This window comes from Anoplopoma fimbria, chromosome 4 (assembly GCF_027596085.1).
Source record: "Anoplopoma fimbria isolate UVic2021 breed Golden Eagle Sablefish chromosome 4, Afim_UVic_2022, whole genome shotgun sequence".
NCBI lineage: Eukaryota > Metazoa > Chordata > Actinopteri > Perciformes > Anoplopomatidae > Anoplopoma > Anoplopoma fimbria.
The window spans coordinates 19,160,899-19,183,633 of NC_072452.1; the positions used below are offsets into that span (position 1 = coordinate 19,160,899).

Sequence of the window (22,735 nt, forward strand, 5' to 3'; positions counted from 1 at the left end):
GAGATCTCACACTGATCTGCTCCATGTTGATTCCTGCTGCAGGCCTCAGGCCCCAGAGAGCAGAGCAGACCCGGTCCAACTAATGCGTTCTTATAATATATGGCTTTAATATAGGAGCTCTAAAATGAGACATTTACTATTTGGGGAGAAAAAAAAGATCTACTATTATGACATGATTACTGACATTACTCCTGCAATTTAGCAGCAATTTGAGGATTTCTCTCTTCCACATAGGAATACTGTTGGCAGCGGAGCCGTGAGTATTTTTGTGAAATTTTGAGGGGTTTGGGAGTTCACAGATGATTCTTCCTCTGAGTTCATCTTGAGAATTTCTAAAAAAATGCTTTACATTTTGTGTAACAAAAGAATAATTGCCAAGGCAACAACTGTGTAGCCCTGATAGGGTTGGGCCATAAGATGATATATACAGAGAGACAGTATATATTCTCCATTTATTATGTCATTCATAACTGAGTAGCTCTCCCTTTGTAATCCTCAGGCCGTTGTGGGCAATGCGGCAAAAGCGATGAGAAGAACCGTTTATGGCGTATTAGTAAACGTCATGTGGAAAACCCACTGAATTGGTTCAATGCAAAATTCACTCCAGTTTATTTTCATTGAGACATGAGCAATTTGCACAAGGTTTTGTTTAATATGTGTTGAAACATTAAGTCTATATAGTGATTTGCTTAGAAACCTAACAAAAGAGATATATTATACAGAAAGTTTGGTTTCGAGCAGGTGAGGAAAATGTTGCATTTAAGCCGTAATAGGACAAGTTGGGACAGATTCCCATATTAACAACATCGGACAATACAGTATGATTACAGAGTTAGTCAGGTAGAAACTTGTGCATTAACAATTTGTAATATAACACTATGTCCATTAAATTTTGATTTATTTACCTCAAACAACAGTATTTGGCTGACATGAGGATTCCATGTTTGTTTGGGGCATTTTGATATAAAGCGCCTAATAGGATATATCAAGGTTTTCAGGGAAGTCCAATTTCCCAGTCATAACCCTATTTACAAGTCAAAAACTCATAATTTGAATAACTGTGACATGAATGTGGACTAAATGTCTTGGGAATAAAACCACGTAAATGATTAGATAAAGTTGAAGATTTGCTAGATGTGGATCAGGTGTAAGCTTTGATTAACACTTCACTTCACAAGGAAAAATGTATTTTTTTCTCACTTGGAAAAAAACATTACATCTATAAATGTAAAATGTAAATTTAAAACCCTAAAGCAAAGATAAAAGCAGTGCAGTGATGTGTATCTGTACCTCTTCCCATGCACCACTGCTCCAGGGTCTTTGGACAAAGCCTCAAGCTCCTGCACTTCATCCACCAGGGTCTTGAAACACACCTTCTTCACCCTGTAACAATAATTACAACAAAATCATAATGTGACAGATGTTTTACATCATAGAACTTTCATAGACTGATATTAAAATACCCCATACTGGTTTGAATACATCAGTAAAAATAACTTCTAGCTTTGCAAATTGCTTCTGACACCTTGAATCTGCTGAGGGCTGATGTCAACCAGACCCCGGGGCAGACGCAGACATTTCCCATGGAGTATTCATAATATGGAAAAGCTAGATTTCATTGGAAGTCTGTCGCAAAAAAAAATTTGGGTGCAAGAATGTCTTCAGGAGATAGGAGAGATTCTGGAGGAATGTCCTGTACGGGATGTGTATTGGAGTGATGATGAGAAGAGAAGAGAAGACTTACACTTTGTAGGCCACGTCAAAGACCAGCGAGGTGATTGGGATGAAGACCAGGCCCATCCAGAAGACCCCCGAACTGAACATCATCTCCGCCTGTCACACACACACACACACATATATATACACTTACTCTCGGGTCACTGTAGACAATACAGAGTTCAACACCTGATCAGATGAAAAGAAGAGCTCTTTAAAAGAAAAAAACACCTGATAAAGAACAGCCATTATCTTCCTCTGGAGTGGCACATAATAAAAAAACATACATGACAAAGGCAGCCCAGAACAAACACTTATATTGTGGAAATAAAGAGGAGATGGGTCCAAAGAAACTTGCTCAAAGTGGATTAATCCTCTGTGACTAAATGATGCCATGTTGTTGTGTGGATCTCCTTCACCTCTCAGCCCTTCGGGGCGGAGGAAGTGCCTGTGAAGTATTTCGACAGTGGTATCTCTTTCACAGCAAAAACAGCTCAACTGTTTTGCCGTGTTGAGAGCTGCTGTCAATATGACACAGGAGACACAGCAGCGTCATCGGAGGTGCTTCTAATGATACATTCAATACAACAGTCACCCTGTGTTAGAGGGTGTGGATGGAGCTTAAAAGCTGTAATTATCAGAGTTTAAGACTTTGGAGTGAGGGTCTACATATCTGGGGTTCTGGTGTAGTCAGGGTACGTCCTTTTCCGTGCGCTGCGCCTTGTTTAAAGTCCGATTAGTAACTTGAGATGCGAGAATAGAGTTGGAGTTGAGAGACGACATGCAAGACCGGATTTTTCCACAAGTGGCCAGTTTACAAGCTAATTTCAATCTAAATTGTTAGACGATAGATGGTGGGTTCCAAGATTTTATATGTAACCGCTGAGTTACAGATAGGGATGCACCGGTCCGACATTTTTAGTCCTGATAACGACACCGGGGCTTTGGTGGGCCTGTAGGCCAATACATACACCAGTACGGTGTCAGCGTGTAATTTAGAAGCTGTGTAACCTACTGTGAGGAAGTGACTGGAATCATTATTTTATATGTAGGGCATCACCTGGCTTGATTAACTCTGTAAATCAAAAGTATAAGAAATGAATACATAGATATAAATGTGCTGAATTGCTATTTATTAAAATAATGGTATCGAACACAATAGCGGCCCATTGTCACCGATACCAAATACAGATATTTAAGTCAGTATCATCCTCTCAGAGCAGCTAGCATGACTGTACACTCTTAGTCCTGTTCACCTTTTCTGACGTTTTATTGACCAAACGATCTATCGAGAGATTAATAAACAGATCAATCAAAATTGAAAAGAATCATAAGTTGTGGGACCTAAAGTTTCAAAAGCAAATTAAGAAAAATCTGAAACCAAAGACGTCGCCGACTGAACTATTCTGTAAGAACTTATTGGGTAGGAGGTTGACTATCAAAAGGGCACCTCAGCCCCAAAACATTGCAACAGAAAGGTTGACTAAAAGTTCACAGACAGAGATGATTTCTTTGCTGTCACGTAACTCTTCTGAATTATAAACAAAGAGCTGATGTTTTATTTTTAACGCAGCGTGGAACAAATGTTCACATTGAGCTCAGGAGCAAAATAAATCTACAGATGAGACAGCTGTGATCCTCACAGAGACTCATTTATCTTGCTGGAAGAAAAACACGTTTGGATGTGATCTAAAAACAAGTCAGGCATTTGAAGAAAATGCTTCTCCTCCGTACTCCGTCATTTGTAAGAAAAATAGGCTTCATTAGTAGCAGACAGGCGCCTCTGATGATTTAAATTGAAAAAAAAAAAAGAATCATGAAGAGGTGGCCGTGTCAGGAGGTTGTTTTGGGTCCAAAACGGAGCGGAGACGGTGGATCGCCTTGTGGGGGTGAAACAATGTTTGTTCTGGCCGGCTGCACTGAAACTATCTGTCATTACACGTCGAAGTGCAAAACTCGCGCTCCTTGCATTGTAATGCGCCACTTGTTTAAACTGCTGGGGCCCCTCGTCAGCGTCCTTCCTGTAATGTGACACAGGCAGGGCCCTTCTGATGCACACACACACACACACACACACACACACACACACATGCACACACAGATCAGTGTCAAAACTATCAAAGTGCTCAGGTTTGCTCAAATTAGCTAATCTGTTAGCCATTACCTGCAAATTGACTTTGATGTCTGACAAAACACCGGGGGGAGAGGAAGTCCCAAATGACAGGAAATCAAAAATGTCTTTTTCCTACAGTTTGACATGGGACCTGAATGAATGGAGCTTTTCTGTGTCACCCGGGAGGCTGAAAATGTATGAGATGAGGGGAAAATTGCGTTGAAGCACAGGATATTTTCATGTCAATTTGGGAAATTGTGCGGCCCTGGTGGAAAAATGTACTGCTTTTTTTTTTTTTACGCAAGCCCGTTTAATTATTTTCGTTTTCATCCAGTGTATCATGCATTTTAATGGCTGCATTTAAGCTGTCTTGAGAGCCTTTTGAAAATAAACCTGCAATGCATACTCGGCATTTTAGCTCAAAAAATAAACCATCTCAGTGTTTAACAAGGCCACTATATAAACCATATTTATATTGCTGCACATAGCTTGGGGCCACAAATGATGTATAGTTTATCATGAAATTCGAAAATGTTGGTAATATAATGTGGTATAATAACTCATTATAACAGTAAAACCTACACTAATCGTGAGACAGCAATGAAGTAAAAACTAAACCTAAATAAACTGCATTCATTCACTGTTAGTTCTTCAATTTGAAATCACAGTTTCTAAACCAAAACAAATCTGGCCAATTACAATCAACAAATGTTTTTTCTTCAGGCATCTGGACTACAAGCGGGGCCAGCAGAGTTGTTGGATGCTAGCGATGCCTCATACCAGGGGGCCCCTGGGAGCTGGACGGGGTGAGAAAGGTCCAAGGAGTGGGGCTGTATTTTTAGGACAAACTAATAAACTTGTCTGGCTGGACAGACAGTAGTGTCCGCTGGCATGGGGCGGTGTGTTTTGACAGGCCGCTGACCCCCCTTATGGCCACACACACACATGCAGACAGACGGACTAGACGCAAGGCTAGACGAAGCAATCGTGTGTAAACATGTGCACACACAAAATGCAAATTGACTTATATGCTGCTTTAAGATGTATGTTTCTTGTTATTTCTACTCGGTTCCAAACGGTGGTCAGTAGTTAGGGATGAAGTGGTGGTCAAGAGGTTAGAGAGAACGGTTTCTGGAGTGTCCTGGTAGACCAATGAATAAAGTACACACCATAAAACTCTCTCTCTCTCCCTCTCTCCTTCTCCCCCCTTTCCGTCCATTTCTACACCGTCAACTACCAAATAGAGCTGAAATAAACGTCTCTAAACAACAAACGTGGTTTGAGAAATGCCCTTAACCAAGATACTTATCCCCCAACTGCTCTAGTCAAGCTGCTCAGTAGGCAACACACCAGACTTTGCAGCTTCAAGGTACAGCATCAATATGAGTTTTGAACAGGCTATTCTTTGGGGGGGAATCAATCATGATCAAGATCCTACATTTTAGGGAAATTTGTGGAAGGTGAAAAAACAAAACAGACCAAGTGTTTGAGGCTTCCTTTTCCAGGAAGACTTGATCAGGGGAATCTAACACCTGGCTGATCATGTTTAAGAAAAGCCTGTAGTCTCAGCAGATTGAGTTATGTTAATGCATGTCATTGTCATGTTAAATGTAAATTAAGGTAATCAACTACTCCACTATTCACCTCACAGGTCTACAGTTAGATCCTGATTCAGCAAGTAAGACAAATGAACCTCTTCATTAAACTCTAGCAGCTGTATGACATACAAGATCGACTTATATTCAAACCCTAGCATCCTGAATGCACAGGGCTTCTTTGTACAACACTTTTTATTATGTAGACTGAGAGTAGAAGGGTTAGACTAAGTAGAATCATGTCTCAGACTTTACTTTGGTCTGAGTCTATCCATGTTGATTATCCAATTGGCTGAATTCAGCTGGTTTAACCAGACAACACTGTGCATGTTGGCTTCAAGGAGAGGAGGGAAATTGAAGATGAAACTAAACGTTTGGCAAAATGGGGTTCCAACCCCTCAACAGACTTTCTTGTTAATACAAAGTTAACACTTCTCATGAATAAATAGGTAGCCAACACAGCACAGTATAGAAGAACCAGACGACTGAGGATGACAAAAAGAAGCATGCCCAGTCAAAGAAAAAGCATGAAAAGACCAAGAAAGAAAACAAACAAACAGAGCAAAAGGGCAGACGTTCTTGGATAAGGCAAATCCACAAATCCCCCAAATGTCATCAGGAGAGACAAACCAGCCAATAACCACCCCAAAAAGAGGTCAATGTTTAAAGTCAACAATGACTTTCTCAGCTGGGTCCTTCATCCACTCTATGCTCTCTGCGTGTCGCCCCACAAAGACAGCAAGACAACGACTAGAAAAACAGAGAAAAAGAAATTCCTTACATAAACACTTGTAAGTCAGCAGTCTCACAGCCACGACTACCCACACGTGATTTACAGTGTGTGTTCAGCAGATTAAAACTGTTCTTCTCACTAACTCTGTACACCATGGTCAGTTATAACAACAGCCATGTGTTGTGGTGTTTATCAATCATTAGCAGAGGGAGGACGAACAGATCTGGGAACAAGAGTTTAACAAAACCTCACAGACGTCACACTCGTGAGTCTTAAAGACGGACCAACAGGAATCCACAAGTACCACTGATGGACTAAGTCAACAGCAGTAGTAGCTTTCAAAAGTTTAAATATCAGGAACATCCCAAAAGATCCCTAAAAGAAGAATAGTTCTGCCTGCAAATCGGGTACATTTTGGCAGAAAATTCAAATCTTGCATGTTGGAGCGTGTGAATTAATCACCTGTTTTCAAATCAACCTGCCCTTTCAGGTACATTGCACACAACAACAGTCATACTTGACTGAAAAGGAACGATGTCTGAATGTTAACTTTGATGGATTACTTGACTCAAGTTTCTCTTTAAGTTGATTTCCAAACCAGATACGGCCTGGAGGGCAATGGACTTAAATGTGCAAAACACTCCTATGATCCTTTATCGAGCGGTCTACCAAAGCAGTAAAAGAATGTGTGAGACTTTTTAATTGTGTGGCTTCATGACAAGAAACACAGAACCTGAGGATCTAATCATTTTGAAACTTAACCCGTACGACCAGGTTTCCTCCAGCGCATTATTCAGATAAATAAAGTCTGTGTTCTCACTCAATTTTACTGAACAAATGAACAAACTGAACAATTAAAATCTAGCTAGGTAAAGCTCCAAAATGGTATCAAAGCTCTTATTAATAATTGTATCACTAGTTTGCAGGGAATGCCTACGTCAAGGACATTCCCTATCTCCCAATGTTAACCAAAGTTTTCATTCCTGCCCTTAATCTCTTCAATATGTCACAGACTGGCACAGATAGTCCTGAGTGTATTCCTGGCACGATGCACGGCATCAAACATCATCTAAAATGATTCCTTTCTGAGAAAATGTTTCTATCACTGAGCAGAAACTGTGTGAGATGTGCTGATCCATCCCTGTGCTGATGACAAGTACTTGAGTCCGTTTGAGAGTCGCTCAACAGCAGCTCGATGCAAAAATTGGAAAATAGCAAAAAGTGTGTGTGAGAAGCGAGGGGATAAACTGTACAAAAGGCAGCTGTGTTGAAAGCAGATGCAAGACAGCAGACAGCAGGTCAGTGTGACAGAGCCAGAGAGACACCTCCTGAGGTGAAGCTAAGCCGTTTAGTGTTGCAGATTACATGGATGGAACAGAATAATCTCACATTTTCTTTTGATATCCGTGTCAGACTTTTATGAGGTGCAAACGGGATGAGCCAATTTTGGGAGTACCTGTGAAAAGCGTACTAGCTGTTTCAGTGTTTTCTTTTCCAAAGATGGATCCTGCACCTGTCTTGTCAATCGTCCAAAGAATATTAAGCCTGACGTTGATGAATGTGTTCACATTCAGCGGAGCGCTGCTCAACGTCTCTTGTTTAAGGCGGTGAGCCGGGTAGTGAGTGAGAGCAGAAACAGGAGGAGAAAAGAGTTCTGGTGTCTGTTATGTTGTTGGCCCTCGGGCGGTTTTTTCGACTGGCAGGGTGAAAGGGAAGGTGAACAAAAAGAGAACAAAGAGGAAAAAGCTGATGCAAAAAAGTAAAAAAAAAAAAAGAGGGAGTGAAAGAAAATTGATGGAAAGGACAGAACGCATAAAAAGTATATTTGAAAATTTAAGCACACATCGAGGAAGGATGTGGTGGAAATATGTGAGGCTGCAGCAAGGTTGAGAATAATCCAGCTCTTCAGAGGCTACAAGGTCTCTGATGCCTTCTCGGGTTTCGGAGAGATGCGTCCCTGTTTGATGATGAACTGGCATACTGGAGTTGGGGCAGGGGCGTAGGGTTACCAGCTACCCACAGGACACCATTACTGTCTTCAGTCAAGTGCTGCAGGGCATGGATGAAAGCACCAGGCTTTATGAACAGGGGAGAGAGAGAGAAGCCAAAAAACCCATCGCCTCTGTGCGAGTGTGTGGAGTTAGTTTGATCTATTTATTGCGTCACGCACATACAAGTGCCCAGCTGTTGTTGACTTAAAATGCTACAAAATACTGTTAACTACTAACTTAGAATGAGTTATAAATGTATACATTTTGTCTTCAGTCCTTGACCTCTTCTCGCTGAAATCTCATGCAAAAAAGGTTTCTACTAGTCGTCCAACCAGCAGATCTGACCAGAAGTAAGGACATTTACGACAAATGAATAGTTCAACATCATGGGATGGAATTTAGCTATCAAGCAGAGAGTTAGTTGAGAAGAAGGATACAGTAAATGTGAATTTTCCAAAACATCATTTTTTTGCTTTAAATAGCCATATGAGCACAACAACAGAAGCCTCGTCTGCCCTGTTCCTGTAGGTAAAGGTAATGAACCTGATCATCACAAAGACACTGTATTTATTCATCATGAGACAACATGTTCCTAATTAGGTTTGTATCAACAGACCTTCTTTTCTTTTACATAAGGATCCATTTGCATTCAGCATTGTAAATATTACGCTGTAACATGTTTTGAAAAACAAAAGATTCCACCTCAACAATGCACGCAAAATGTCCCAATTAAAAGATCTTTCTAGTGAGCTGCCATTCAGGCGTATTCAAGAGTCTGTTCTAAATCATCTCACAATTATCTCTGACATTTGGAGTTTCCCATCCAATATGACATCTGACGGCCAAAACTGGTGTAAAGTTTTGAACTCCCGGAAATGATCGAATAGCTCTGTAACGAACTGTGTTACAATCTACACATTCACTGAATCCACAAATGCCAGAAGCGCTATCTCAAACAGGACACACACTAACCGAATCCCAGAGAGACAGATATTCTTCTACTGCATGCTGTGTGGTGCCAGCCTTTTTCTTTGAATAGCCTCCTGCTGTGTTCTTGTTCCCTAATGAAAAGATGCCTCATTCTCCACCCCAGAATGCACTGGGAAATGTCACCTGTGGTTAATAGGCTGTCATTGACCACCTGTGGTGACCCAGTGAGACAGTAGTCTCTTTCACATGCAAATAACAACTCAAACAAGTAAACAGTGTAAAAAATGAGGGGCCTTTTTTTAATCTGATCGGTTTTTTTTTTAATTTGATGAACATTAAAGTGCATTTTCGACTTAATTTGATGGGAAGATTTTTGTGTAAACCAAATACATCCCCACATCTCTTTTCCTAGCCTCCAGACTGCTTCACTGCTGCAGTGTCACTTGTGGATACTCGGAGTCGAGGGAGGGCAAACTAACACAAACATTGGGCTAATTGGCCCAATTAAGTCATTATGCAACACAAGCCAGAGATTTGACAGTTTACACGCCTCTGGCTCTGCTTACAAAGACCTGTGTCAAGTTAAAAATTTCCCACCAGCGTGTGTCTGCAGCAGAATGAGTTATGAGGCACTGCAGGTCTGTCAGTGATGGACGACTCTATCAGCAGTTTCTTTAGTACCAGAGGAAGTTGTTGATGTGAGAAAGAGAGTGTTTGTGTTTTCACTCCTGTCCCATCCGGCTCCCACTAAAAAAAAACTCCTGTCATGTCCCAATACGGTGACAGAGTAAACAAGTCCCTCCGTTCCTTTGGGTATTCATATAGGAACTGCATATTTATATAACAAAACTAGAGCGGCACGGATTGCAATTTTCTTGGCAGTATACACAAACTTTTTGTAACTTTGTATATTCAATTGAATGTTAATATGAAGAAAACAGAATTTACATATCTGAAATGAATAAGAGAAAATATTATTCCAAGTATAATGTTTCTTTCCAAAGCTATGTATTTTATACAAAACTTTTTATAATCAGTATCTATATACAAGAATGTAAAGGTGTGTGTCTACATGTTATTAACTCCTGCCTGCCCCACACATACTGACTGCACAGGGAGCAAGAGTAGCAAGAGGAGAGGGAGTCCCAAAATAATATCAACCTCTAGTGTAGATGTGTAAGCATGTGTATGATTACATGCTAGCATGTGTGCGCTCACCTCTCCTGACATGTCGGGAGCCAGAGGGATGAGGGGCCACAGGGAGGAGTAGATAATGAAAAACACCACCCACAGGCCGATGCTTCCCCAGATGGCGATGTGACTGAACTGTTGGTGGAGAATCAGAGGAAAACAAGGATACAGAAATGGTTTAGGCTCTTAATTTTCTGGAAAGGACCATCATTGTTATACATTATACTGTCTTGTTCATTGCTATTTTTTTCAATTTGGGTATAAAAGTTCACATTGAGTGGCTTCCAGCAACTTGAGGGAGTTACCATACGGCACATGTCATTTCATGGTTTACAGTTACAAGCTCAGAGGGAAACAAGCCATAAAGAGACTTGGAGATAAGAGGAGGATGTTAAATATGTCACAAGTACCGATGGTCAAATAAAATGCAGGAACTGGAAAGAGATAGCAGAACCTTAGAGAGAGAGAGGACAGAGCCATCCACCTACCATGGTCCAGGAGGAGGTCTCAAGGCCGGCTTTAAGACAAACTGTGATGACCACAAACTGGGGAGACATAAATCAATGTGACATCAAACCAAATCCCTCTTCTATACCTACAATCGGTCACAGGAAGTGCATCGAAAATATATATATTTTTTAACATTTTGAAGAGAATTCAAAAATGGAAATGATTAGCAGACAAAAAGGAAAGACAGAAGAAAAATGAAGTCCATCTGATGTTTATTCACAGAAATTGGATAACACTTGGCTCAGGCACCTGAACCATTTAACAAAGCAAAAACACTGCCTGTCAAGAAGATCGGTGCACTTACTGTGTAAACCATGTTGCCTAAGAGGAGATAGTCTGGAGTTCTTCCGTTGCCAAACACTGTATCTGTGAAGGCAATCAACAACAGAAGCTTTTAGGGCCAAAGCTGTCTCTTTTCGGCCCTTGGGTTTCATACAGATCTCCATTAGGTGATCCAAAGAGTAAACAAGCCGACAGCACGAAGGATATTACTTTTTAGTACATCTCGGTGTGAACTTTGGTGGTTTTCTTTCTTGGTCTTTTTTTAGAGGCTCATATATAAAAATGGACATGGGAAAGTGAAAACCACAGTCAAATGCTGCTTCCATTACCGCCCTTTAAGAGAGGCTGGAATGTTAATTCTGTCTTTCGCAACCATAAGGAAAGAGTGTTTCTATGACGATCCATCAGTAACAGTGAAACGGTGAATTGGTGTGCATTAATCATGGTCAGAAATGACGGCTAAAATAGAAAGACCATGAAAAAAACGTTTATTTATTCTGCCATTAAATCCAATCTGCTGAGAAGACTTTCCTAAAACAGGAGTTCGAAGTATTCCCTAAATGAATAAAACAGAAATTAACTGCAAATTAGACAGACATGTTGCTTCAAACTGCCCACGTGGGTTTGGGCTGAGGCTAAAATACCAGCAGTGTGCAACCGCTGCCAGTAAAGAAAGAAAGAGAGGCTCCCTTTCCTTTTACTTCCGGCTGGTCACATGTCTTGTGAGCGCTGAGGCTTTGCTGACAGCCTGTCAGTCAGAGTGAAGGGGCTCGGCGCCTTTGTGTGGAGAGCAGGCACAAGCTTGTGTGGTCCTCTGCTCTGGCCAGCAAAGACTGAAGCCACAAGATCCCCATTCTCTCTGCGCTCGCACATAGAAACCTTGCATCTTAATGTGCAACCTTATCTGGATAAATAAAGTTGTCGTGCATCAAATTCTAAATGAATTGCAGACAGAAAAAGACTGATCATTGTCTATTTGGATTAAAAGCATCACTGTCTGCACTGGACAATCACATGGAGCGTTTGAATCTCAGTGGTGTGTTCATAAAAATTAAGTAAGTGCGAATAACTGTGTGCGAAATCATTTCAGCACAGTGTGCGTGTATGAACTGGTGCTAACATGAATGTACGCTTGTTATTGTGTGTCGCTCTCCCCGGAGCACACACATGTTTGCAATTCATGACTGGGCGGCTGAAGAGAGAACTAATTAAGACAAAGTATGTGTGTTTGACTGTCCTCCCTCTTCATACCCCGAGTCCACCGAGAGAGCCGCGGCGGACTCTCTAGGAGCTACTTACCATGCTGGAAGGCTTTAAGGGGGAACCAGAAGAGGATGACGGAGTGGAAGAGGCCGTTCAGACAATGGGCCCAGAAGACCTGCAAAAAATAGGGAGGGGAGAAGGACGGAGAGGGGATGGAAGGCAGGGAGGAGGAGGAGGAGGAGGGCGAGAGGGGTTGGTGGGGGTTGGAGGCGGCAGGAGATTCAAAGAAGAGAGAGGGAGACAGAGAGGGAAAAAAAGAAAAGCATGAGAAAAGGGTGTGGGGAGCTCCAGCCTTCCAAGTGACCCCTGACCTGGGCCCTTTGTGCCAGCTCAGCGCTAGGCTAAGTGGCGGTTTTGTCGGGGCCTCCACGCTGAATGGCCACCCCGCTGACAGACACGTTGTATATCCTCTGTGTGTGTTATGGGGGAAGAGAGAGGCTGCTGAGTGTGTGTACGAGCAGTGAAAGGCAAGTAGACAACGTCAGTGTGCAGGTTTTAACTTCTAGGTTTTATCAGCATATTAAACAAAAATCACAGACGGAAGGAGTGAGCGTACGAAACGGTGAAATAACGGTCGTCGCCTCGACAAATAGAACATTACACAACATAATATACGTGCTTCTAGTGTGAGGTTTTCCTCTCATTACATTTCATTAGGCTTTGGCGCTCTCATGTGAGAAATTTAACTTAGTGTAGAAATAAATGACAGGAGAGTTTAAACAAGCAGAAATCAGTGTAGGAGTACACACAGGGAGACTGACAGGCCTGACAGAGATTAAGCTGTTTTCATGGTAATTATTAAGGGCCTGGAAAATCGTGGTGTGGACCGCAATCTGTGTGTGTGTCTGTGTACGCAAGCATGCAGACTTTGGATGAGTCGTTTAAATCAATACTCCCACCTCAAAACCACCTTGTTTCAAATTTACTTTATGCAACGCCAGAGCCAAACGTAACACTAACGGGCGATGTAGCATGAAACAGCCGTGAAATCTATTCTGCCAAAAAACGTTCCACATTTGTGCCCCCTTTTCCTCCCTGTGCTGACCCAGACGGCGGTGTTACTTGTGAGAGCTGAAAATTCATCAAACCCGGAGAGTAAACGGCTGACAGAGGAAAAATAAAAACAGAAAAAAAACATCACATTTTAATCTTTGGCCTCTTTTTAATCATCGGTTCTTGGCAGACAGCAAGTAAGAGGCCGCTTTCTCAAACGCTCTTTTCAACAACTTCAGCAAATCTGTCAGTTAAACACAAAACACGGCTTATTCGAGACACATTGGACACCCTGAAAGTCAAAACTTCTTGGGACTTCCGCACGTTGGAGTTACTTTAGAATAACTACTAGTAATGCTTTACAGTGGAGGGTTATTCACAAAATGGTGGAAGAGGAGGAGAAGAGGAGTAAAGCCGGACAGGGTACAGTGAAAGGAAGAGTCTTGTTCTAGACTATGAGTCTTTGTAATACACCTTGGCCTCCGTGGCACGACCTCCTCACCTTTCCTATCGACCAAACAAAGTCCCATAGCAGCCTCCCCCCCCCCACCCCCACCCCTCCAACCCAGGATTACCTCACCCTCTCACTGTGTACACAAAACCCAATACACTGAGCGAGGGCTGGCTGAAACCACCCCCACCCCTCTGCCGCTGTGGTCAAATGTGGGCTAAATTATCACTAACGTTACAATCACATCATGTTTATGCCAATTAGTCTCCCATTGACACGGTCTGCTCCCTTCCACCCTCCTCCTCGACTTTCCCTTTCCCAAACACTGTGGGGTGCAAACAAGCCCTAGTTTCCCCTCCACAATAATGAATGCTAATGAAATCAATAAATGTTCAGAATCATTTGTCACAGTGGGATCCTCCATTTCACCCCTCCAGCCATCCTGCGCTCTTTCTTTCCCTTTTATCCAAGCAAGTTTCTAGGGATTGCCTATGAATGAATGCCCGGTCTGTCCTGTAAAGATTCTGCCCTTTGTGGAAGTCCTAATTGCCAAATAGAAAAAAAAAAAAGCACGAATGCCGGTAATTAATATTGAGCCCAATATTTCCCCTTCACGTTTATTTTTGAACCAGTGAAGTAGGAAGTGAAAGAGGAGGGAAGAAATCAAAGAAAAGTGCTGTTTAAGAGGTGATAGTTGCTGGTAAACTACCGTAATGACGACCACACGAAGTGGAGCCTGTTTTATTAGCGTGACTCATGTATCAGGTATATGTAATTAAAAGTGAACAGGCAGCACAGTTGAAGCCACGCCTCGAGTCTCTAACACCCCTCAGTCACTCCCTTCTCTCACCTCAACACAAACAGCTTTAATTCACAAAGACAGTATCTGTTGTGTACAAAAGAGCCAGGCGTGCAGAAAGACAGGCTTCAAGGGGCCAAATTCCTGCTGGATTTTCTCGCCTCGCCTCGGGCCAGCTGCAAGGAAAATATCTGGGGAAAAGCGTGGACGAGCCAGTGAAAACAACCTGCTGACCTGGCCGAGTCATCATTTATGGGTCTTGGAAAATGTGGCCCAAACAAAAATGAGGTTCATTTACTTCTAACTATCAGACGCATACTTTTGTGACCCTTTTTTGGCAGTCTTCAAAAGACTTCCAAAAAGTTAATGGAGGGAAATCCACCCTATAACACCCTATTAACTAAATGTTGGACGTTTAAATCAGCAGTTGTGAGGACAGATATCTCTGTGCTCTACTGTATAATTGATGGAATAAATTAATGAATACTAAAGAATAATAAATGAAACAACTTATCTACTGACAAAAAACATCATCCATTTTGTGATTAGTGTGTCTGTTTTGACTATATTTAAAGCTACAATGAGGACCTTTCATTTTCTGTAAACTTTGGCGGTCCTTGTGGACCAAAGTGTTAGTGTTCTGGGCACCAGAATCCCTTTAGAAAAACCTACATTCTTGTTTTGTTTTTTTCATGCCTCCCTCCCCTCCAGCAGGTAGGTCTTTTAGAGGCATCGGTATTTAGTTCAGACTGTTTAATGACCAGTTAAAAGTTCCTCGGAGTAACTTTAATTCTGAAAAACAATCAAGGCCATAACAAGTAGTGGATTTATTTCAATTAGCTTTCCTTATGACCTAGAGTGTGTCCATTTACATTTACAATACCTTTGTGAGAATTTCAGGCAGACCAGGATGATATATTAAAATTGCTTGTGTTATTGGTCCAACAGTCAAAAAACATTTAACTATCCTAAAAAGCATTGAAAGGAAAAAATCCTCACAGTTGAGAAGCTCGATTCAGAGAATGTTCTGGATGTTTGCTGTGAAGCATTACCCAAAAACTAAACAAAACCAAAAACATTTGACTTTCAAATAGATGCCAACTCATTTTCTGTCAGTTGACTAATAAATGAAACGACTTATCGTTGCAGCTCTCTCTCTCTCTCTCTCTCTCTCTCTCTCTCTCTCCCTGTCACTTATAATAGAAGTAGTGCTTGCTCAGTAAAACTTAAGATGCATTCATGACACAGTCAGTGTGGTCCTGGACGGGTTAAACTCAATCTGACAGCTTTGCTCTCAGAACAAACAACTCCCTCACTTAAACAAATTGCATAATTTTCCGCAACAAACGCCATCACACAATGACAACACGCTCTCTCTATTCCCTCCTTTCCACGATTCTTTCTGCTGCATCCCACAACCTATCTGACCTTTCCTGCCCCTGCCCGCCATGGCCAATCCGACTCTAATCCACCTCCATGCTGTGCTAACCAGGTCACCACGCCTGTGAGGAGGCTCTGGGGCTCTGGCTCAGCATGGAGAAAGGAGGAGACATCTTCATTACCAGCAGGGGAAAGCTAACGGACAGCCCTTGCAACCAGACAGAATAGGTCAAGCCAGGCCAGACCCGTCTACGACTAGAGACCCGCTGACTACAGCTGCCAGGCCACTGTGACGAGAGACGCATCAGTCCTGAACAACAACACGACAGGAACATCTCGTTCATTAATTTGATGTTAATTGGTTGTAAGGGATGGAACATTTGACCTTTTCATTTGTGTGGTGGAACACAAATTAAAAGATACAATGGAAAATTACCAGATTTGTTTGGTGACACTTAATACCAGTTGAGCTGTATGAAATTAACAAAATGGAGGGTAACAATGCTCCCCTTTTAGGAGTTGAACATAAAATCATCTTCCAGAGGTGATTCAGTATCCAAGTAGTGAAAAAAACCTAATAATCAACGAATATTTGCTTACAATATTCACTAGATTTGGAAAAACTTCTTATCAAGAAATGTTACTGGAGCTGCAAAGAGCAGAACAGGGACCAGAAAAGACTTTAAAAGGAGTGTACTCAAGACAACACAACAAATAAAGACAAGACAACAGAAAGACCAAAGTGAGAATAAAAAGTCTTCCAATAGTAGTTAAATACAGGTATGTGCAATTAAAGAAAAAGTGATAGAAACTAGTATTACCTTTGTATTAAAGCCCATAGCATTCTGGGAGGTTTTGTAGAGTTCTGGGTATTTCAGCATATTCTCTTTCCTGCAGGAGCGCTCAAATATTCCCAGAGTGAGAGGAGGCAGAGCAGTGAAGATCTGAATTAGAAAAACACACAGAGAAACATCAGTGGTAAATTTGAGATAAAATCAGATTATTTTAACAGAAATAAATATATCCAAATATCCAATATTAAATATATAATTAAATATCCAAGAAATGAAACAAACACAAACGATCACCTATTTTATTGTTCTGACGTCAGAAGTGAAATCATCCAAATACCTCTCGTCTAAAACGTTGTTTAGCATAGAAATTAAATCTTAATCTTTGGAACAGTATGTCTGACAATACAATCTCATCTCAAAAGGTCCAAATGCACACACATCTGACCAAACAAACATTTATATATTAAAGGTATTAAATAAAAAATATATATGCAACCAAAAGCCGAAATCACTTTACAAACTTCCCAAAATTCATAAACGTATGCAGATTGTAAATTGTTGGATCTAATATCTAATTGCTACTTATGGCAGATGCCTGTCTTCATCATTGCCATCATCTCAATATGTTGCATTTATAGAAGAATTTGCCTCATTTTGTCCTCCACTTTCTCCATTCTTTATCACATTACTGAAAATCATTGACCTTAAAACCCTTCGGGGTTTTTTGATTTTGATTTGTCATGCTCCAAGTCTGTTCATATGTAAAACCCATCTCCAATAAACATCTGCGATGCTCTTGACTAAGAAGCAGGTATTTAAGCCTGGCTAAAGTGTAATTTCTTAGTGGTGTTGTAATGTTGCTCTGCATAGCAGCTGCTGAGAGAGGAGTGATGGTATTGTGTGGCTGGGGGGCTCAGTGGGTCAGTTGGTGTGAGTTCCCTGAAACCCCATCTGGAATGGGAGTCTGCAGCCCTCGGTCTGCAGGACCAGCAGGCCACAGGACATGCTCCAGTGGGCTCCTTTCTTATTCAGAGCCAGGCCCAGGAAGATCTCCATTGAGGGGCGGATTCAGCCCACTGCTTCTGACAAACTCCCACTGAGCCGTAGGAATTCCCTCAGTTTGTGGATGAAGTGAAAGACTGAACCCTCTTCCCAGCCCCAGGATACAGTACTGGATCTAAGGTGGTGGTTTATTATTGAAAAATGCAAGAGGCAGGGCTGTGGGAAATATCTTTCTCACTTGACAGTTTGCCCCTTCATAAAATTACTTCCATTTGAGGCCGATCAAAAATTCAACGGAACACTTCTCTCATTAATTTTTGTTTATTTAATTGAGTTGATTTTAAATAAACTGTTTAAAGTTACATATCATCTCCTTGTGGGTTTTGCGGCATGGTATTAAAGATCAGACTTGCCAATGCACATGTTTTACTTCTACTTAATTCATGACAGATATGAAATATGAGTTCATTAGGAGTGGTCCCATTATAAAGCCCTGCGGGACACCCCTACATCGGCAGCCTGCTCAGTTGCTGCTCCATTCCTCATATTCTTTTTATCATTCAAACGTGCTGTCCTTGTTAACTACACTCTTTGGGGCAAGCAAAGCTGTTGTTCTTTCTTATTCAGTACATATTTAAGAGCACTGAGGGAATATGGACTTGACAACAGGTCATAAATAATGGAGAATTTTTTAAAGACGTTGATGACATGGTCACGCAATAAAGGGATCAGTTTTGGGGCACTGTGGCAAATCAGTTCTACGTCAAAGTGCGGCGGGGTAAAAGAGTAAAGTGGGCTCTTCAGAAAGTTAACTTTATTAACACTCACCACGTTGTACAAGCCGATGCACCAGCGTTCAAATAGGATTTGGCCTGAGAAGCCGTTGACGAACGCAAACCAGATCTAAGGGAGACAAAAATCACATAGATATTGAAAATAAGAACAGAAAGCAATGATCACAGATCTAAAATACAGATTAAATCAAAGAGTTCATCATTCTCATTAACAAATAAAGATGACAATGATGGTTTACTCACATCTTACTCTCTCAATACTGTCATTTTAATCAGTATGTCACTTGGTCATGAATTTGATACTGCAGGCTTCACTCAATCTAGAAAACACCACATCACTGTAGTCTTTCTAATTGCCCTTTCAGTATATGCTTTCCATTAGTGATAGTGAGGGTTAGTGGTTACCATTATCAGAATTGAGACTGTGTCTTCAGACTCACAATCCATTATTCCGTCACACTACATTCTTCACTCTCTTATGACAACAGAGACTTCAGAAAGAGACGGCAGGGTCTTATAATATGAAAAATATCAAAGAGTGAAAAGCTCCTGCTTATACATCTTTACAATCATTGAATGGAAGATGCATCTTGCAATAATGTTTTGTTATGCGAGTTAAGTAAAGTAGAAAAAGGAAATGATTTGTGTCAATTTGAAAAAAACTAAACTAAACTAAAATGATGATAGAACAAATCTGGTTTTGTTTGAAGTGCTGCCCTGTGATCAACATGTCATTAGTCTAAGTTAGTACAGGTTTCAAGCTCAGGGAAGGCAGAAAGAGGCCACAACAGAAGAAAACAGAAAAAATAAAGTGACAGTGGGAAAGCCTAGACCACCAGATGCCACCTCCACGATGCAATTTGCAGACTTGATTCATCACGGGATCACCTACAAACATTTATCAAGCCCTCTATTTCCCTCCTTGATCCATCTGAAGACAAGTGGGTGACAGAGGAGGTTAGTTATGGGGGCAGCGTCAGGGCTGTGGGACTGTGAATGATGGAGACTGTGATATATAGTGTCAGGAAAGGGAGACAGAGGTAATATAAACCATATGCTGGGTGGAGATGAGGCTTATCACGTATCTTGACTAGTCATACTTGTATAAACAAAACAATGGCTCTAAGATCAGGACAGGAGCCAGGTAAAGTTAATGAACTATATTAGCGTGCAAGAAGAGAAGTTGAAATACAGTATCTAGTAGGAAAAATGTCAGGCATTCATTTCTTTATTTTTCTAAAGCAGATTTGCCTGACACATTCTGAAGAAAAACTGCACGTGCAATCTGAAAATTGCTTGTATGCCGACAGTGAATCAAAGTTTGACACTTCGTGGTCCAGAACCAGCTCTTGCTCACGCCAGCTCTGTCTGGGGAACATCGGGGGTGCTGTGTTTTGGCCATGGCCAACCAAGCATTTCCTCGCTTCATTTAACTTCATTATGAAGGCATGAACTGCTACAAATTCTCAGATTGGGACAAAGCCTATTTCAGGGCCCCACCAGCCCGCTACCACTCTCTACACGACCACTACCAATCTGCCACTGGCCCTTCCCATTTACTCGTGTAAGCATATGCATGAAAACAAATGTCTGGTGAGGTGGCGGGGGTGGGTGCCTATAGACGAGGCCTGTGTTTATGTGTGCGCCCCTAGACCCTGCCCCTCTCTGCCACACCCACCCATCACAGATCCAGCCTTCCTCTCCATCAGGTGCACTCTACCATGATGTTGTTTCTTTCATTCGTGGGGGCCTCATTTCAAATTCACATGGGATGTTCTCTCCAATCTGGGACCATGTGGCCCTGAAACCATGAGAATCAGGAGGTATACAGTACAACTATTGGCAGCGCAAGAATAGTTTTAGGTGATTTTGAGTCCTGGCTTGCTGAAAAAACATTTGAGCTGCCGTTGCTATGGGTTATGTGTAGCTGAAGCCCAAGCCATGAGGCAGGTTCAACCATTAGAGCGGCTCACGCAACGGTAACGAGAAGCTAGCGAGTAGGTCAAACTGCTGAATTAATTACGGCTCTGCCCAATGAGAGGCTCTGGGCTGATATATTGTTGTGCAAAGTTAAAAAGGCTCCTATTCATAGCATGTGGAAACTGCCTCTGTGTGAGTGTTTTGGCCTGGTCCTCGGGGTCCCAATAGCTTCTCTCTTTTTCTCCCACTCCCATCTCTTGAGGGACAGATGCATTGATTCGCTCATTAGGAGAAGTACCAGGCAGGATTTTTCTTCCCCCTTTCTTCTCCTCATTGAGTGCCACTCAGCGGAGGGGTGTGGCTGGCCTCTCTCCCCGACTGCACATCATGAAAAACAGTAATGGAGGGTAGCGGCAGTTGAGAAAAGGGGGATTGGGCGGCGGCTAGCCGATAAGAAGACTTCTTGCATATTCATAAGCAAATCAAAAATCACTGATTCCAAGGCGGCTCCACAGCTCTGCAGGCCTGGTCTAGAAGTGGCTATGGAGTTGGAGGGGTGGGGGGAGCATGACATTTGTCCTCAACAATGTGAGTCCTGATACCCTTAAGCTTAGTACTGCGGGACTGCTAATAGAATTCATACACAAAGCAAGCAAAGAATGAAGAGGGACATAAAGAAGGAGCTGATAAATATGCTGGAAATATGTGGAGCTACAAACACAGGCAGCCTTACAATGCCGGGCACGTCCTTTGTGGTTTCATTCAGCGCGCAATGGTCGGCAAAGCTTTGCTCTGCAACTCTGAGCCGCCTCTAACTACACTGGGCCGCACTGAATGAGCTTTCATGTAATTGCCTCATAAATGCCACTTGTCCATCAGCCCCCTCTGTAGCACCCTGGCAGAGTGTCAATCAAACACGAGTGGCCAGCTGGATGGGTCATTTGAATGAAGTTGCTATGGCTTCCTTTGGAAAGGTCTCTGAGCTTGGATGTGTCTGAATTCAGTTCTTTTCACTCCTGTTTTTTAGTTAACGGTGTAATTTGTAGCAAAGATGCAAATAGGAGATATGCTTAAAGTTCGTCATGCACTGGGCAGCATTTTTAATAAATGTTTTTGTATTTATAACAGCCTTTTACGATTAGATAGACATGTTTCAAGCATGATCAATGGTTAAACTGTTCTCTAACTGATTAGGGAATAGGAATGCAAACCATAATCAACAGCATGAGGAAAGCCAAAGGAAACACTGTGAAGCCGTTCCAGCTGTCAGTCAATCATCCACTGGAGAGACAGCCTTACTTTCTGACTCACAATTAACCCTCAGAGAATCACAGAAAATCCTGAATGATCCTACAACTGTTCCAAGAGGCTCAGACTAAGTTGAGCTCGTATTCACGTCTTTCACAATAGTGGTAGAATCCTTCACCCTCCTACTCTATGTCTCTTAAAAAGATCCAAAGACCCAGTGGAAAGAGAGGGAGACGAAAAGAGGCTTAAACACAGAGTCTCCCAGTCCTGGTATTTCAATTCTAACACAAACTGTATCAGACAATGTTGCCCCGTCGACATCCTTGGTTCTCTTCTTGCAAGGTAGCCCGGGAGTCGACGAGAAAAACATGCAAGCTCAAAAGTAAACCTATTAGCGCAACAAATGCGGCTTTTACTCCTACCCCGGGGGTTGCTGCTGTGTTAGATGTCAGGGTCTTACAAAACAGGGACATTTGAAATATTGAAGCAGCCTACAAAGTGAAGAAAATGTCCTATTATCTACTTGGATCCCCTGAAGGAGCGTAGCACGGGGGGGGAGGGGGAGTTATGTTTTCAGAGAGCAACAAAAGGTGTGCTGGAGAAAAGGCTCGCCCTGCAGACAGAACTATAGATGCTATGTTACAATTGTAGGACAATAAATGCTTTGAAAAGGGACCTGGTGTGTTTCAAAGAGTAGCTGTGGTGGGTCATACACAAAAAAAAAAGGATAAAAAAATGTTTAGAGGGATTTTGAATAGGTATTGATGTGATTGTAGCTTAAAGATCAAGTTACGGTTCAAATGAAGGGCAAAGAGTAATAATGAGAATAAAAGAGGAGTTTGCACAGGCTTGGATTGATGTAATATATGCATTAGGATTCAAAAACAGGGATGAAAATGAAAAGATCTGATGTAATGTTTTTGCTGACAGAAAATTAAATTAGCTGCAATTGAATAAAACTTTGGATCTGCTTCTGCAGCTGGTATTTTACCTTATCTGGAAAAGGGTAGCATGATCAAACTGTTTCAGT

The 22,735-nt window shown here is 41.8% G+C and overlaps 1 protein-coding gene across 2 annotated transcripts in view; it reads right to left on the reverse strand.

The window, feature by feature from the left end:
• Positions 1-22,735, reverse strand: part of atp8a1 (ATPase phospholipid transporting 8A1) — a 103,304-nt gene that overhangs the window by 5,754 nt on the left and 74,815 nt on the right. For both annotated transcript variants that reach the window (XM_054597204.1, XM_054597203.1), the window contains 8 exons: positions 18,572-18,646; positions 16,769-16,891; positions 12,361-12,439; positions 11,084-11,145; positions 10,758-10,814; positions 10,297-10,404; positions 1,745-1,833; positions 1,291-1,383 (listed from right to left, as the gene is read on the reverse strand). In XM_054597204.1, the coding sequence (XP_054453179.1) occupies positions 1,291-1,383; positions 1,745-1,833; positions 10,297-10,404; positions 10,758-10,814; positions 11,084-11,145; positions 12,361-12,439; positions 16,769-16,891; positions 18,572-18,646 (686 nt within the window). The remainder of the gene's footprint in view (positions 1-1,290; positions 1,384-1,744; positions 1,834-10,296; positions 10,405-10,757; positions 10,815-11,083; positions 11,146-12,360; positions 12,440-16,768; positions 16,892-18,571; positions 18,647-22,735) is intronic.